A 16,682-nucleotide genomic window follows, 5' to 3' on the forward strand; every position below is an offset into this window, starting at 1 on the left:
TATAGAACAGCCACAGGCTCAGCACCCGCCTACTTCCACTCACTATTACGAATCTACATCCCTTCCAGAAGTCTGAGATCCACTAGTGAGCAACGCCTCGTAGTACCATCACAGAGAGGCTCAAAATCACTTTCCAGAACATTCTTGTTTACCATTCCTGACTGGTGAAATGATCTTTCCACCCCTATCCGGAATGCTGAATCCCTGATAATTTTCAAGCGACAGCTGAAAACTCATCTCTTTTGATGCTACTCATAATGTTACGTAACACATGGCTTGATAATACCTTGTACTTATTTAAACAAATGCCTGAAACTTGGTATTACAAGCACTTCCTGTGTCTGTTTGAATCTTTAAGAAGAACTGCTTTATGTATTCCCCAATTGTAAGTCGCTTTGGACAAAAGTGTCTGCAAAATGACTAAATGTAAATGTAGTTCTACTTTTCTTTCTTTCCTTGGGCTACTCGAATCACAGCTTGCCTGGTAGACATATTGGCCTGGTTAAAAGAACATCAACTCTCAACTCAACCATAGCAAAGAGAAAGGTCCTTTTCTTCTAGCAAGCCCATAATTCAGCAACATCGTTCAGCAAAGCCCATCAATGAACATAGCATCCAGATAAGGCAATAAGTTGAAGGTTTCAACTTTCAACTTGAATGTTTAATGATTCATTTCAGCTTCACATACCGTTGCAAAGGCTGCCCAGTCAAGTAGATTCGCACTGTACTTTATCCAAAAGATCAGGTTCTGCCTGGTTCCTATCTGAGTACTCTGTACAACACTTTGTCCAGTCATCTCTAGACTATGGAATACTGCAATGCTCATCAAACTTCTGCCTTTTTTTCCCCCAAAAATATGGTTGTTCACTTGGTCTTCAATCAGACCAGGAGTATAGAACAACCAACGGTTCTGCATTTGCACCCTCCTACCCGCATCCACTTTTGCAAATCTATCTTTATCCCACAAGTCTGGGGTGTGTTTCCCAAAACCATTGTTAGCTAACTATAATCGTTAGTTCCATTGAACTATATTGGTAATGATGGAACTTGCGTCCATAGTTGCTTTTGGGAAACGCACCCCTGGTCGGTAAGTGAGTGAACCTTTCCGGAATATTAACTTTAACTAAATCTCCATGGTGGAATAATCGTTCTTACGCTACCCGAACGGCATCTGCTAATTAAATAAATGTGAATGTTTGTTTACCTGCTCCAAGAGGTTGTCAGTGAAAATTCGGGTGTAGTTGGGATGGATGTATTTCTCTCTCCAGTCCTGTGAAAAAGAAAGAGGATTAGTACTTTTGCCTATTGACTGACCTGCATTGCAAACAGTGATTAGCTCCCTGCATGCATCCGGCAGGCGGACTAAAACCTATATGGAGGTCAACACAGATTTATTGTATGTTTACCCTGTCAGCACTCCACATCATTATTGATGACAAATGTTGCACTAAATGAAAACTTGTGGATCATGTTGTTTATGTATTGTACCAGACACTTTGAACACAGGAAACATTTGATCACAAATCATCTAGTCACTCACCAGTGGGTTTTCAAATAGTTGCCAAAGGTCATTGTTATAATGAGATGTGTTATAGTTGGCAGTCGAAATAATCCTTCCAAACTCATGACGATTTGTAACATACATGAAAACTCCCTGTGGCGGACAAAGAAAGGGTAGTTAGATACTACAAATGATATAATGCTTTTGCTTATAATGTCTACAATGCAAAAAGTCGAATGAAAATTAAACAATGAGGAATAAACAAAACACATCATGCAAATAATTTAAAGTCAATGATGAAAACAAATCACAAATGATCAGCATAATTTGTGATAATGAGTAATCAATAACAATCGAGGACAGATGTTGGGAAGGGCTGTGAGAGGGATTGGAACGGGAACATAGGGAAGTGCTGGGAAAAGTGCAACTTCAGGAATCAAAATTCCTGTTTACTATACTAGAAGCAGGGACAAGGGTTCTTGCACCTAAGTGTGTGAAGATCCAGACTTACTCTCAGTCTAGGCTTTACCAAAACATGTCTTGCACCAGTCTCAAACATATTAGTCTAATTGTTAATTCCAATGCAAACATACAAATGTAACAAGTGCTACATAAATACCTAGACTGAGATAAGTCAAGGTAGTGATGGTAAGTTTCATGTTATTGGCACTAGTGTGCTTGGAAGGGGGTTGCTCTTGAATATAGATGTTACTGCAGGGAAAACTATAATGAAGGAAATCTATTAGACCCTTCATTGGCCTTTCCACCACTGTGTAGAATTTCATGGTTCAGTGTATATATAATATCTGGTGCTTTGTCCAGGTTAACCCCATCAGAAAAAGCAGATGTAGCTTATCAAACTCAATAGCATCACTTTTCCAAAGGGTTCCGCTTGTTAGGAGAACACATCTGTTAGTGCAAGATGTCTTCAAAAATGGCTGTAGTTTTAAATCAAATGTTTGAATGCCTACCAGCACATGCACATACATTTATGGAATAGAAAAACCATGAAACAACCGCATTCAGCATGAAATGGGGATTTATGTTTTTTTTTCCACATGCATAGTAATTCATCTCAAAATTGTTTCACCCAGTCCTCTGGGACTATATGTTCTGTAATCTGACAACAATGCTTGTGATCTTGACATTGCACATATGAACCCCAAGCAAGCACATATTAAATGTAAGTAGAAGTTGTCCTTCAAAATCTGCATTATGTACTACATTTGTTAATTTAGTTTGGTTGGAATATCACTTTCTAACCATTTGGAAAAGTGATGCTTTGCTTTAAAACATTTAAATCTTAAATTATGCATGATATAATAATCAAAATAAGAGGAACCTGTGGGGGTCTGAGCATATGGAATGATTCCGGAGAAGGAGATTCTCTTTCTCTCTGTACTGTCTAAAATGAAGGAAAAGCACCATGTAAATTATATAATGAGACATAAACAGAGTAAGATACAGAGAGAGAGAGAGATTAAGAAATTAGAATATTAGGGAAGATAGGGACACAGCACATGTACAATATTAAACTCCGCCAGAACAGTAGAGATGCCTGTGCACTCTTGTGTTGAGGTTTTTTAGATGATTTTCTGCTCAGAAAATGGCTATGCGCTGTCTTTAGGTGTCCTAAACAGTTAGCTGTAGACAGTTAGAAAAACACCATAGTTAGTTATTAGTGGTGTAGGTTTTTTAAGGAGGAGCAAAAAGCACACAGCCAAACATTCCCATTGGTTCAAGGTCACACTATGAATGTGAAAAATGGAGAGAGGGAAATGATGATGGGCAGAGAACACACTGAATGCATCACAGAGGCTGCCATAAACGGACAGACATGCCATGCCTTCACGATAGCGCACTGATATACTTAGAATACTTGCCAGTTACATCTTGGTCACAGAGGTGCAGTAGATGTTTCAAAGCATTAAGAAATCAGGCTGAATTGTCAAATGCAAACTAATATAGAACTATTGCTATTTTTAGAGGTGAACTGCTTGATGATCTACTGAATCTGTATGAATCTGTATTATGAAAGCCCGTTTCCGCCACCGAGTAAAAAAATACAACCCCAATTCCAGAGAAGTTGGGACGTTTTGTAAAAATGCAATACAATCAAGAATATGTGGTTTGTTCATTCCCTTTAAATTTTATTCAATTGACAAAAGTACAAATAAAAGATTTTCAAAGTTTGCACTGACCAACGTAAATTTATTTTGTAAATATGAACAAATTTTGATTTTGATGGCTGCAACACATTCCAAAAAGTTGGGACAGAGGCAAAATAAAAGTGAAAATATTATAGCATATCCACTTTAAATTGTTTTGAAACAGTAAGCAGGTAAATTGGTCATGGGTCAAGGTATCATTTTTGGGTATAAAAGGAGCATCTCAGTCTTTGCAAGCAAAGCTGGATCATGGCTCATCACTTTGTGCCAAATTTCATGAAAGAAGTGTCAAACAAATCAAAAATCACATTTCACAATGCAAAATCGCAAAGAATTTAGGTCTTTCACCAACTACCACACGTAATATTGTGAAAAGTTGCAGGGAATCCAGAGAAATCACAGGACATTGTAGCGTCTGCGTAGAATCATGCATGATCTTTGGGGTTTTATGGCTTAAGAGACATGGGCCAGAGCTCATCTGAGATAGTCAAAAAGACAGTAAAAATGTGTGCTGTACTCAGATGAGTCCACATTTCATTTTGTTTCTGGGAAAAAATGGATTTCGAGTTATCAGTCCCAAAGACCAAAGGGACCATCCAGACCTTCATCAGTGACAGATGCAAAAGCAAACATCTGTCATGGTGTATGAGTGCATCAGTGCAAACGTCATGGGTGACTTGCATTTGTGTGAACTTAAGGTACCATTGACATGGAGGCATATATTGGAGTTGTACAGAGAAATACACTGCCGTCAAGATTGCTAGTTTATGTCTCACAATTTTGAGAAAAAAGTCAGAATTGCAAGTTTACATCAAACAATTCTGAGAAAAAAAGAAGTCAGAATCGTGAGATAAATAGTCACAATTATCAATATCTTTTTTTTATACAGTGGTGGAAAAGGGCTTCCATTCCTACTCTTCCTCCCTTATTCGAATTGCAGCTCTATCAGCAGAATCCATGACATTTTGTGACTATACTTTTGAAACATTAATTATATATTGTAACAGTTTTCCTGGTGTCTTCCATTGTAATGCAGCATGACACAAATGCTGTTGATGGAGCTTTAAATAATACTAAACACAATATTAAATTCAAAAACAAAATAATTAATTACAACTCTAGACTATTATAAAATAAATGCTATGAATATTGCTGATCTAGATTAAATACTATAATTGCTATAATTGTAGTCATTTGTGTTCCAGCGGTCATACCAACTCTCTGGCATTCCTGCACATGGCCATGTCGGGGTCCAATCTCTCCAAGACAAAGACATTCCTCTCTTTGAGCTCATTCCGCAGAGTCTGGCCTTTTATGAGGTAGATATGGGCCATGAAGGGGATGTTCCACAAACCACTATTTACACAAGGAAAGACAAAAGAACATAGTCATATATCACATAGTCATATAGTAATATTTGTAATACTATTTTAAAATAGACTTTGGTAAAGACATGGCCTGGTGAGCAATGGGCATGCTAAAAAGTAACCTGACTTTCGATAGAGTAGATCCATTTTTTAACAATGGACATGCTAAAAAGTAATATGAGTTTGAACAGAGTACTCTTTTTGATTCAGAGAAGGATAAATGCAATTTCGTAATGTTCCAGTAAGATTATATACAGTGAAATATCCGTAATTTCTGGATCACATCCTCCAAGACACTCACACACGCTTTCCTTGCACGATGTCAATGTAGTCCTCAGATCTCGCATAATAACCATCTAGGCTCAAGGCTCCCCAAAAGTTGGACCACAATTTTCCGTGACGGGTGACAAGAGGGCCAATTATTTTTCTAAGGTGGAAAAAGGAAAAATCAGCACAGAAATCAGCAACAGTCCATAAATGTACTATGATAGGCCTACTATGCAAGAAATAATGCCGCTATTTTGCCACCACAAGAAGACTTTAAAATGATAGGAAAACCAAATGTGATGATATTTGATGACCACAAAACAGGTTTAGATTTGCTGTAGTTTGTATTGAATTAAGTTTCCAGGATGACAATATAGAGCGACATGGCGGCAAGAAGGTCCCCGGTTTGAACCAGAAGGCCTTTCTGTGTGAGTTTGCATGTTCTCCTGTGTTTCCTATGGCTGCTTTGGTTTCCCTCACAATCCAAAAAACATGCAGTATAGGTAATTTGGACAAAATAAATTGCCTGTAGGTGTGTCTGTGTGTTAGCCCTATGATGGACTGGCCATCCATCCAGGATGTCCCCTGACTGTGGCCTGAGATGCTGGGAAAGGCTCCAACATCCCTGCGACCCTACAGAGGATAAGTGGTTTGGAAAATAGGTGGGAGGAATTGGGAAGTTTATGGTACATAAGTGGTTACCATGATCCATGTGAGAACATATTCTTGTCAGGTTGAGAAGAAGGCATCCTTTTATTCAGGCACATGAGCGCAGTTTTATATGGTATTGTTCCTATAATCGTGAGAGTGACCCTGAAGTAACACAGTCAAGCCCTTCACCTCTGTTGTGACCTTAAACTCAACAAGCATACAGAATATCACTTTACTGAGGTAAACCTGTCATTCAAAACACATTAGTGGAAATTATAGTGTTGGTCAACAATGTGAGAGCAAGAAAGTAAAATTCCACATTTCTACGGTTCCCGGATACGATTTCACTCCACAAGCCAGAGGCCAGCAGAAAGAGTTCCCAAGCCTTCTTAAAATATCTGAAAAAGGGCTTCCTCCATAGTCATGCGAAAGAGCGCTTAAGGTTGTCACATTAAATGTGACTGAGTTCGGCCTTGTTTCTTATTTAAAGTCCAGTGGCATTATAAAAGTGCATGCGATATAGAGCAGACTGTTTCTATGCACCATGAGAAAACAGGAAGCCACCCGTGCTTATTTTTAAACCTTGAGGGATTCGCATTGAGTCGGCTGTAATGTTCCTGTGGCTTTAGCACATGAGGGATTCAAGTCTGTTCCCTCAGACAAAACGGTTACTGTGGAAGATTCCAAAGCATTGAAATGCTCGGCATTGATTAAAGGGAAACTACCTGTTTTGCTCAATGAGAAGTTTTAGGGTCTGTCGGTTGGTGAGCATCACATCTGCATCAATGCTGAAGTAATAATCACAAGAAAGATCCTTCCGGCACAAATCCCTGTTAGAAAATAGTGAGGGTGTCATTATTAATTATAGCAAAATTCAGGGCAATGTTGTTTCTCATGAACAGCAGTAAGACTGAACTGAGAGAATTCTGCTGAACTTTTTTATTTCCTGAAATGTGACAAACTGCATTCAAATGTCAGAGATCTGAATAATAACACTAACATTTCTTATCAAATTCCTTCAAATTCTTCCAAGACCAAATTGTATGAGCCCTTCTGTTCTATAAAGTCTTTCAGAAGAACATCTGAGAACTTAAAGGGTTAGTTCACCCAAAAAAAGGGTGTTGCATTGCTTCAGTCCAAAAGAACTTAAATAAAAATCGTCTCCTTAGCTATTAACAATATCTGAGCAATATGATGTTCCGCTGAGTATCATTCTTTGAATATTTGTTACATTTTCTTAGAACGCTCTGCTCTGAAGCACAATGGCAGGAAACAAACATATTCTGTCTGCTCTGACATCTTATGCAAACCAGCATTTTTTTGGACCTAGTAATTAAGACAAACAACTTGAGTGATATCACCATGTCAACAGCCACTGATGCCAAACACAGACATGCAGTAAGAAAACAGAGCCAGGACGAGCTAAGAGAATGTATGTGTCTACTGGACAACCTGTAGAGTAGCCCTAAAATATGTGATAGTATATGACACAATACATCCACCAAAAGCTTATGGATGTCAGTTATTTAAACTTGTCTGTGCAAAACTCATCACCAATCCAACAAGTCACGTACTGAAGTTTAATATGTGGAGTTACTAACTCTAATTATGAACAATAGTAATAATAACACTTAAACAAGCAGCAACAATTACTATTAGAACCAGCTAGTTAAAGGTAGTTGTAAAAATAGCTCAGAAAAGTCAAATGAGCATATCTAACAGCATTTGTTTACAGATGTCACTTGGTTTGATTTTGTGATAGCTTTTATGGTAAGTGTATTAAAGCAGGCATGTACAAGCAGCTTAGTTTTGGAGCTGGGATGGGAATCTTGGAGACAGCAGTGTTTTGGGGAGTGCTAAACTAAGAGCAAATAGAAGGGTTCAGAGGAGCTTCTTCTGTATTTTCTCGGTACTTTGCTATCGGAGGGGCAGATTTACTGCTTTGTGGTGAGTCGGATGTTGTCTATGTGTTTTTATTTGTAAGGAGCTGAAAAGTTTGCTGACATGTGGCAAGGGTTTGCGTTTATCTTTGATCAGGAGTTAGAGCTTGAATTGCTCAGATTTGCATTGTAATTTACTTCATTATTTGCATATTTTCGAGAGTTACTCTGAAATTAGAGGGATGCTTACATTCCCATGTTCCTTGCTTCTCCTTGAGTTAAGTTCTCCTCGGGGCCAACAACTTTAAAACTGCGGAATACATCCTTGTTCTCTTCCCAAAACTTCTGTATGTGCTTCTCATGGTAAACCTCCTGAAGAACAAGACGTGGATCAAGCACGGTCAAAGACAGACGGTAAAATCCAAAAGGTCAAATGGTTCTCATTGCTTTGTCAGCCAAACACTCACACTGTTATGAACAAAGACATTCAGTTTATCTTTGGGATAATCTAGACTCAGGAACCTCTCGAGGAACTCTGGCAGGAATGGAGTCGGCTGCTCAATGTATATACCAACAGTCACTTGTGGAAATTCCTGTTTAGATAGAGAGAAAAGTCTGGTCAAACAAAAAAAAATCACAGTAGGAGTATTTTTATTGCGCAGTAATTGTGTATTGCAATATAAATATTTTGCTGGGAACTCAACAAAATATTATTTATATTTTAGCAACTCTGTAGGGTCGTGGGGATGCTGGATCCTATCCAGTGTCTTGGGCCGAAGGCAAGGAAACACCCTGGATGGATGGCTAGTCCATCACAGGACTAATACACAGAGGCATACTTAATAACCCTGTTGTAGTGATTTTTTTTTTTTTTAATAATGCAGTGAATTAATTTGATAAATGAAAGATACTTAATCTAATTTAATTATTTGTCCAGCAAAAACAGTGTCACGTTATGTAACACTAAAATGAAAAACCAAAAACTCAAAAGAGTCAAACAAATATTATAAAGCTCTTAATTCTGAATGGATTAACTATATACGAACTGTAAAATTGAACTAGTAAAATAGTTCATATACCACAAATGTGAAATTCTGTAACACCCCTTAATATCAAGGTTTTCCTTGTCTTGACTTGTTTGTATTTTCGCTCTGTATTTTCACATTATTGTTCCTCTCTCACATGTGAATAATGGGAATATAGGATAACGAATATATCTACCATGGTTAAAATGGTATAGCAAAATAATATACCATCCAGTCTTATTTTTTACATAGCAAGAAGCGCTGCTGGAGGTCTGGAAAGTTAAAGTTTCTTTCCCATGACATTGAGCTTAAGGTTATATAGATCTGTCACCACTGCTTTTGTGGTTCTTGACCAGTCTACACAGCTCACTAGATGAAACGGGAACTGAGTGGCACCATGTAATTTCCCAGTTCCGACCTTGGCTCTGGGTTTCTGAAGGGAGTGTCCTAGAATCGAGCCAGAAGTCTTTAAATTGTTACCGACAGAAGAGCAGGGACTAAACAGGAGACTCAGGGGATTCTGCGGAGTCTAGACCGGTACAGTTTCCTTTAACGGGGCCCTTTCAACCTCAGTATATGCAGTGTGAGATTTTAAAACCTTGTCCCTTCTTCAAGAACCAACCCAAAACCACTGAGCAGATGAGAGTGGTACGACCCAGCCACTCCCTCGTCTTGACAAACAACAGACTCTGGGCTTCGTCTCATCACCATTTCCAGTGCTTCCTAGAAATAAACCAAATGTGTCTGATGTGTTAAACAAGGCTTTTTGTTTCGCTTGACCAGTCATCTGAGGTTCTACCAATCACTGAAATGAAAAAGTTATCCTGCCATTTGTTCTTTAATGTAAGATATAGTATACTTTTTTCCAGACCAGACAAAGAAAAAAATAAAGTTCTACTACTCTACTGTCTCAATCGCATTGTTTGGTAACACTTTTGATTAGGAAGTAGGAACACATATTCACTATTAACTAAGAGTTTTCCCTAAATAACCTCCTAATCGTTGCTTATTGATAGTAATTAAGGTAGTTGTTGTAGTCGTTATATTTATCTGGAATCTGGATCTGGAATATGGTCATGCATTAATATGTGCTTTGTAAGTAGTAGCCAAAATGCTAGTAATATGAATGCTAATAAGCAAATAGTTAATACCGAACAGTGTTCCTTAATCTGTATTACCGATTGTTTCAACTCATTCTTATTCATAGTAAACACTGTTTTGGAATTGTCTTACTATCCTGGGCTGCATTTCCCAAAAGCATCATAAGCCTAAGTAGATGGTAGATCCATTGTCTCCAATGGTCTCTACGATCAGCTTATCTCACAATGCTTGAGAAATGCAGCCCTGCACTGTTTGTGCTATTGATAGATAATCTCATATCATGCGGATTGATGAGGACTGATGCTATTATAGTTTTCTAAGTGACTAGACTTATGATTTCTGCCTGGAGGACCATAAAATGGTCTAATAATTCTACAGATTTGTGACAGATGGTCCAAGACATAACCAGAGACTAGATTACCATAGAGATTTGGGATCTTTTGACTTGGGCCATTGAGCACCTACCCAGATCAACCTAAAAAAAGCACCTAGCAATGCCACCAAGCAACCAACCTAAACATGTCGACATGAAATGAAAATTCATTATATCATCCTGTTGCATTCATTCTTGATATGAAAGAAAAGATCTGTTGCTGCATTTCATCGCAACTTCATAACATTCTAGAAACCTCTCAGAAAACCTTAGCAGTCTGTTATCAAATGCTGATAAATGTGTCAGTATTATCAGGTCAGCTTGAGACCTGAATTTTGCTCTGGCAAATACTACAAGCAAGAAATGTGTTATTTCCACATCTGTAACTCAGGCTTATTGGAAAGAACTCAAAGCCCTTTTTGCCAACCTTAGCTGAACCCTACGGCAAATTTTCAGGACAACCACTTGAAGTTACCCCGTGGATAAAACCCCACATTGAGCCGCCCGCTAAAGAGAGGTCTGGTTGACAGCAACACCCCAGTAAGTGAAACTGTCCTAAAACCAAAAGCCATTTCCTGCACCACAGCAGTGCACAACTTCCTCTTCCTCAAGTGGCTCCTCATGGGCATTTATAATTTAAGGAATGTGTAAAACTAGGAAAAGCTAGTTGTTCACTCAACATATACAGGCATGTATTAATAGAGCTGGAAATGTTTCATTGTTTTAAATGGCGATTTTAAGATATAACTTTCTGGTGCTGAGAGAAAAAGGAACAAAAACAGCTACTGTGGCTTTCATTGGATGACTCACTTTAAGCTGAGACAAATCCACCATGTCTTGGTCACAGATGGTACAGACTTGCTCATAGTTCCACACATTGGGGATGTAGTTGGCCAAGTAATTGAAGTATATCTGTGGGAGAGAAAAAATACATTTTAGGTATTTATTTATTTATATAATACTATTAAATAATAATAATAATAATAATAATCAAAAGCATTAAAAATAACCTTTAAAATATTTATTATACAAGGTCGAGATGATTTATGATCCAAGATAGGAAATGTACACCCATACTCCATCCTTGCTTTTAGTAGTTAAATCCAATTTTGGTCAGGACAACAAACTAAAAAATGAATCCTGCTGTCAAATTTTCATGACCTACAGTAACTAGAACTATAATTATTGCTGATCTGTTACTTTAACACAACATGCATCAAATAATTCTCAATTGGGAATTTACAGGATAGCGTCACAGGGAGGAACATTTTGCATTGATGTTCATTTTGTATTTAAATAGTGTGACAGACCAAGCATATTAACTGTTTCGAAGGGAATGATGTTGTTGTTCTTGCAAAAGCGTGTTGGCTTATGGGAAACAACTATGTTTTATCTTAGATCAGGACACTGAAACTAATTTTACCATAAACAGGTTGTCTCAAATTTTGCTGAAAAAGTAAATCTTAAATATTTACTTTGATTGATGCGATAAAGTTGAGCATTTTACAGCAACCCACCCTCTGTGAAGCCCATGGGACACCACATCAAATATTATTTACAACAACAAACATTTGCTATATTTACCTTTACAGTATATTTGTCATACAGAAAGAGAAAACTACTGTCATGAACATTAGAACTAAGGGACTCTGGCAAGATACAATGACAACATTTAATAATTTAGCACTTCTTTCCAAAAAAGTCTTACATCATATATATATATATATATACTGGCTGTTGGACACAGATTTTGGCAGGACAGCTGTGCACTCTTTTGTCATGCTGCTTTCGATTATAGGAAGTTAGACTGTAATAGAAAGGAGGGGATCTTCAATTCAATCCAGCCTCAACCACATTACAGATGGTATCCAGATGCTGTCTTTCTAATTTATCCCATGTTCATCCATGTTAGATAGTTTTAGATAATTTAACATTTATAGTTGGCTGCTAAGACTGACAACACCTTAGAGACGCAAGTCATGACCTCACATGCTGTGAGGTCAATTGGTTAAACATTACTGACAGAAAACAGGAGTTGCTCACTGATTCCAAATGAAGAGAAGCCATAAACCAATCCGCTGGCTTTGCATTCTGGTCATAAGCTACTACTGTGTATCAAGCCTTGTTACTTTTATTGGACCTTGTTTGAGTATTTACGAGAACATCTGTATTCCCCAGGGCATGTTAAAGACCCTGGAGATCAGAGAGATCCTTCGGGATGGACACAAGGCAGCTTGAATGAATCAGAGAGCATAAGGGTGAGCTCTGGGTGGATGATTATTCATTAGAAACAGCACAGATGGTTGCGTATTAGGAGAAGATGACTCCACACAGTGCTGTGTTTGTTTAATCTGTCACTGAGGTGCAGAAGGAAAAGCTCTGGGTCTGAGATTACATTATCACCCAGACATCCTGCTAAAATCTCAAACTCTACAGTTTAACAAAGACAGCTGGGCAATGACTGCAAGATTTTTGGCTGAAGTACTGTCTAGTATTTAATCACAAACTACAGTCTGGGACATAATTTCAATAGTAACTCATGTTGTGTTCTAATGGAAAATACTATCAGTTTTGCGCAACATGAGGGAAGGTAGAAGACAGAACTGAATAAACTGCAGAATGTACGACTTGAATGCACAGACAATTTAGACGTACAAATATGTACGTTCTACTACTGACAAACATTTGTTTTACCTACAATATCTGTGACAATGATCAGACATACTTTTATTTGGATCAATCCACTGAGTGCCACAGTTGAACCTACGTTCAACTGAAAACCCCATTAAACCTACATTCAGAGGACGCCCAGGACCTCAATATCTATTAAAAGGTGTCCTAATAGAAAAATGCCTGAAAAAAGTTAACATACTGTAACCTCAAGTGCACAGAAAATGGCCGTTATTTTGATTCAGGTCAACTTTTTTTACACTGTCCCCATTTTTTACTGACATGAAGAGAAAGAAGACATTTACCTTGGTGTTCACATTTCCATGGATAATGGCTGGCAGACTGTTGTAGACTGTGTTTCTCACTCGCACTCGCTCCGTTCCAAACTTTAGGAGAACTTCATCTAAATTCAAAAATAGATTTGTGCATTCTTAGATTCAGTACATCTGTCTAATTCTTTTGAGTGTTTAATTGTTCAGCAGGCAAAAAGTTTAAGCCTGGGCCCTGAGACTAGACCTCTTCTCAACTATAGGCCACATGATTAGAGGTGTTACTCCAGTCTGTAGCACAAAAGGAGATGAGTTACATTTATGGATTTATTCAAATCCCTATATGAGCAGTAGTATTAGTGATGCCAAAACCAAAATTGTTACGATGCAAAATCTAAATCAAACTTTGACGTCCCTTTATTAATCAGCTATGCATGATGCAAAAATGAATTGTTTTTTTAGCAAGTTTTATACACCATCTTGGATTGACTCACCCATGGCTCCATTCAAATTCTGGAAAATCTCACACTTGTGGTCCAAGGTCATATTAAGTCTTTCCTAAAATAGAGAACAGAACACAGTGGAGTTTGCGTAAAAGTGACCGTGTGACCTTTGTGTAAACTGCTTATAGTTGTGTATTTGTTTGGTTTGTTTGAGTGGTATGATACATTTGTAGGTGTTTTATAAGTGCATGTGGTCAAGTTACAAGCACATTTTATATTCTCACAGAGTGCCTTAGTTCACCCAAAAATTAAAAGTATGTCATTGTTTACTCATCTTCACTTCTTCCAAACCTGTACGAGTTTCCTTCTTCTGTTGAGCACAAACTAAATCATTTTCCATTCTTCAGAATATCTTATTTTGTGCTCAACAGAAGAAAGACACTCATACAGGTATGGAACAACTTGAGAGTGAGTAAATGATGACAGAATTTTCATTTTTGGGTTTGGGTTTTTTCACTGACCCTCTGAAGTGGATCCACGTAGATCTTTGTGTAGAATAGCTGATCATCATCATTATCATGAAGGTCCCACTTGTTCACAATCCTCTGAATGTATGGAGCATACCCGATAAGGCCTGTGAAAGACATCGCAATGTGTTTTTTTACAGGCTGTGTGTTGTAAAAGAAAGTATAGGATGCAAAAGAATGTGTGAAGCATTGACATTATGGTATGCCTGGATACAATATTTCCAATTTCAATTATGTCTCCTCTAAGAAGGTTAAATCTCACTTCCAATTCTGGTACGGTTCCTCAAACCCTCAAAACAGTGGGAGAAGTCTGGCAGAAGTATCTGACCGACAAGCAACAAGTGTTGTGTGGCCACGTCTAACCTCAGATGGCATAGACTTTCTACAAGATAGAGGACTGTAATCAGTATAGGACCTCAGCTATGTGCTGGCTCTCTGTGTTTCTGTAGCAACCTTCGTACGGATTTCTCATCATTTTCCTGAAGCTCTGACCACAGATGTAAATTGTAGGGCTTGGAGCCCTAGATACCATCATTTGGCAGGAATTAGGAGCTATGTTAGGTTACCACCCTAGACTATTACGTTTTTAACTCCTAATAGCCTTTTTCTATAGCCTACATTCATAGGCTGATCTAAAAACCATCTTCAACACTGTTTCCAAAGGCTGTAGTAGGAATTCTGGACAGTGCCAATCTGTTCAGAAACACTATCACATCTCAAATGATTTTACTGGAAATCTAGAATTATCAGTCCGCCAAAAGCCAGAAGAAGATAAACAAGGCTAAATTAGCAGATCATCTTAGTCTGAAGGCGGTCACCTCAGATGTGGTGACATGAATCTTGTTTTATTACAGTGCAATAAAGTAAATCCCTTGACATAATGCCCAGGTTTGAAAGCAAAAGCTAAAGCCAGATGCAAGGCATTATGACATGTGGTTTTAATCTAGAATCCAGAATGTTTTTCCCACCGATCGAAACAATGCTACTGTCAACAAACTTGAATTTGGGCAAAGCAAGGGATGATCGGAAAGAGACGGGCCGTGCCATGCAGTCATTCTTATTTCCACAAACACACTGATCCACATGACATCTCTGGTCCAACTGAAACAAAACAGTAGCCACCGCAATCTACGGAGCAGCCGAAGGGATAAAACCAACCTTCAATTTTGGATGTACAGGCTATCGAACAGGAAGTCCAAAACAAACAAACTTGCCCTGTTAATGACATAGACTCGACGCCCTGACAGGACACTACACAAGACAAAGTGACCACCACAGTCAAAGCAGTAATTGGCCAGATTAAAATAGACGGGACCAGGACTTCAGAGTTTAGACGAGCGATGACCACAGGGTTTTTGAGTAAAAGAGGGGCTGACATTACTGTTCTTCAACAGAGAGACTGGGTAAGATGGATGGATGCACACGTACACACTCAAATGAAAGCGCCATTCATGAAGACCCCTGAATGAATAGTGCACTATGCCTGGTGGCCCTCAGGAAATTCCACAGGGTGAGTGACCGCCGCTTGCCAGTTTACTCAGAAAACATTTTCTCTATCATATTGTAGCGATAATGAAATTCCGCTGTTTGCTCTCTAAAATCATCCTGCTTGCATTGTTCTAAATCCTAGCAGACAAAACAAACCCACACAGAAGTGTCTGGTGCAAACTGCGCTATGATGATACAGCTAATATGGCAGCTGGACATAACCTATCCCAGTGATATGCTGCCTGAGTCCAATTCGTAAAGAATGACCTCCCAAATGCAGGACCTGTGAAGAGCAGTGTTCGGGAAGCTACTGTGAATCTGTAGCTTGACCAACTACAAGCTACTCATAAATTAAAGTAGTTAAGCTACATTCAAGCTACCCTTTTGAAAAAGTAGCTAGCTACACTACAAGTTACTGTCAAAAAGTAGCTAGCTACATTGAAACTACTTTCAATTTTATTTTATTTTTTTACAGTTAACATTACAAATAACTAAATATTATTAATGAAGAATTATAATGAAGTTATAAGTAAAATATAATAAAATTATACGTACAATATTTGGGGTTTAAAACAGCATACTGTAATGCAATCTTGATTTCAAAGAGTAGGGTGAATGCAGGTTGATTTGGACACTTTTCCAAGCCATTTCAATGACAAAAAGTGTCCCAATCATTTGATTTTGTAAACTATTCGATACACACAATAATAAAATACTGTATAGTTAAATAGTTATTATAGTTATATTAGTATATTGCTACAAACGTAACACCAATGTAAGAACAAAATGTATGCAATTTAAACTGGATACGGAGGAGTCATAAAATAAGCATGTTAAACTCACAGCACATGCGGTATTTACTGACTGTGAGTGGAGACTTCAATCATCAGCTGCGCGCGTGAACACTGCGCTTTGCGTGAATCCCGCCGCAACCATCCTTTGCCAAATGATA

At 38.1% G+C, this 16,682-nt stretch overlaps 1 protein-coding gene across 2 annotated transcripts in view; it reads right to left on the reverse strand.

The window, feature by feature from the left end:
* plod2 (procollagen-lysine, 2-oxoglutarate 5-dioxygenase 2) overlaps window positions 1-16,682 on the reverse strand; it is a 46,040-nt gene that overhangs the window by 5,152 nt on the left and 24,206 nt on the right. The window contains exons 5-16 of one of the 2 annotated variants that reach the window (XM_016551131.1): window positions 14,237-14,349; window positions 13,767-13,830; window positions 13,309-13,406; window positions 11,144-11,245; window positions 8,302-8,427; window positions 8,085-8,206; window positions 6,680-6,784; window positions 5,338-5,463; window positions 4,884-5,025; window positions 2,844-2,906; window positions 1,541-1,654; window positions 1,205-1,270 (exon numbers count right to left, since the gene is read on the reverse strand). In XM_016551131.1, coding sequence (XP_016406617.1) covers window positions 1,205-1,270; window positions 1,541-1,654; window positions 2,844-2,906; window positions 4,884-5,025; window positions 5,338-5,463; window positions 6,680-6,784; window positions 8,085-8,206; window positions 8,302-8,427; window positions 11,144-11,245; window positions 13,309-13,406; window positions 13,767-13,830; window positions 14,237-14,349 — 1,241 coding nt within the window. The remainder of the gene's footprint in view (window positions 1-1,204; window positions 1,271-1,540; window positions 1,655-2,843; window positions 2,907-4,883; window positions 5,026-5,337; window positions 5,464-6,679; window positions 6,785-8,084; window positions 8,207-8,301; window positions 8,428-11,143; window positions 11,246-13,308; window positions 13,407-13,766; window positions 13,831-14,236; window positions 14,350-16,682) is intronic. The other variant, XM_016551132.1, reaches the window with a different exon arrangement.

The sequence above is a fragment of the Sinocyclocheilus rhinocerous genome, unplaced genomic scaffold (genome assembly GCF_001515625.1).
Source record: "Sinocyclocheilus rhinocerous isolate Xijiao unplaced genomic scaffold, SAMN03320098_v1.1 scaffold914, whole genome shotgun sequence".
NCBI lineage: Eukaryota > Metazoa > Chordata > Actinopteri > Cypriniformes > Cyprinidae > Sinocyclocheilus > Sinocyclocheilus rhinocerous.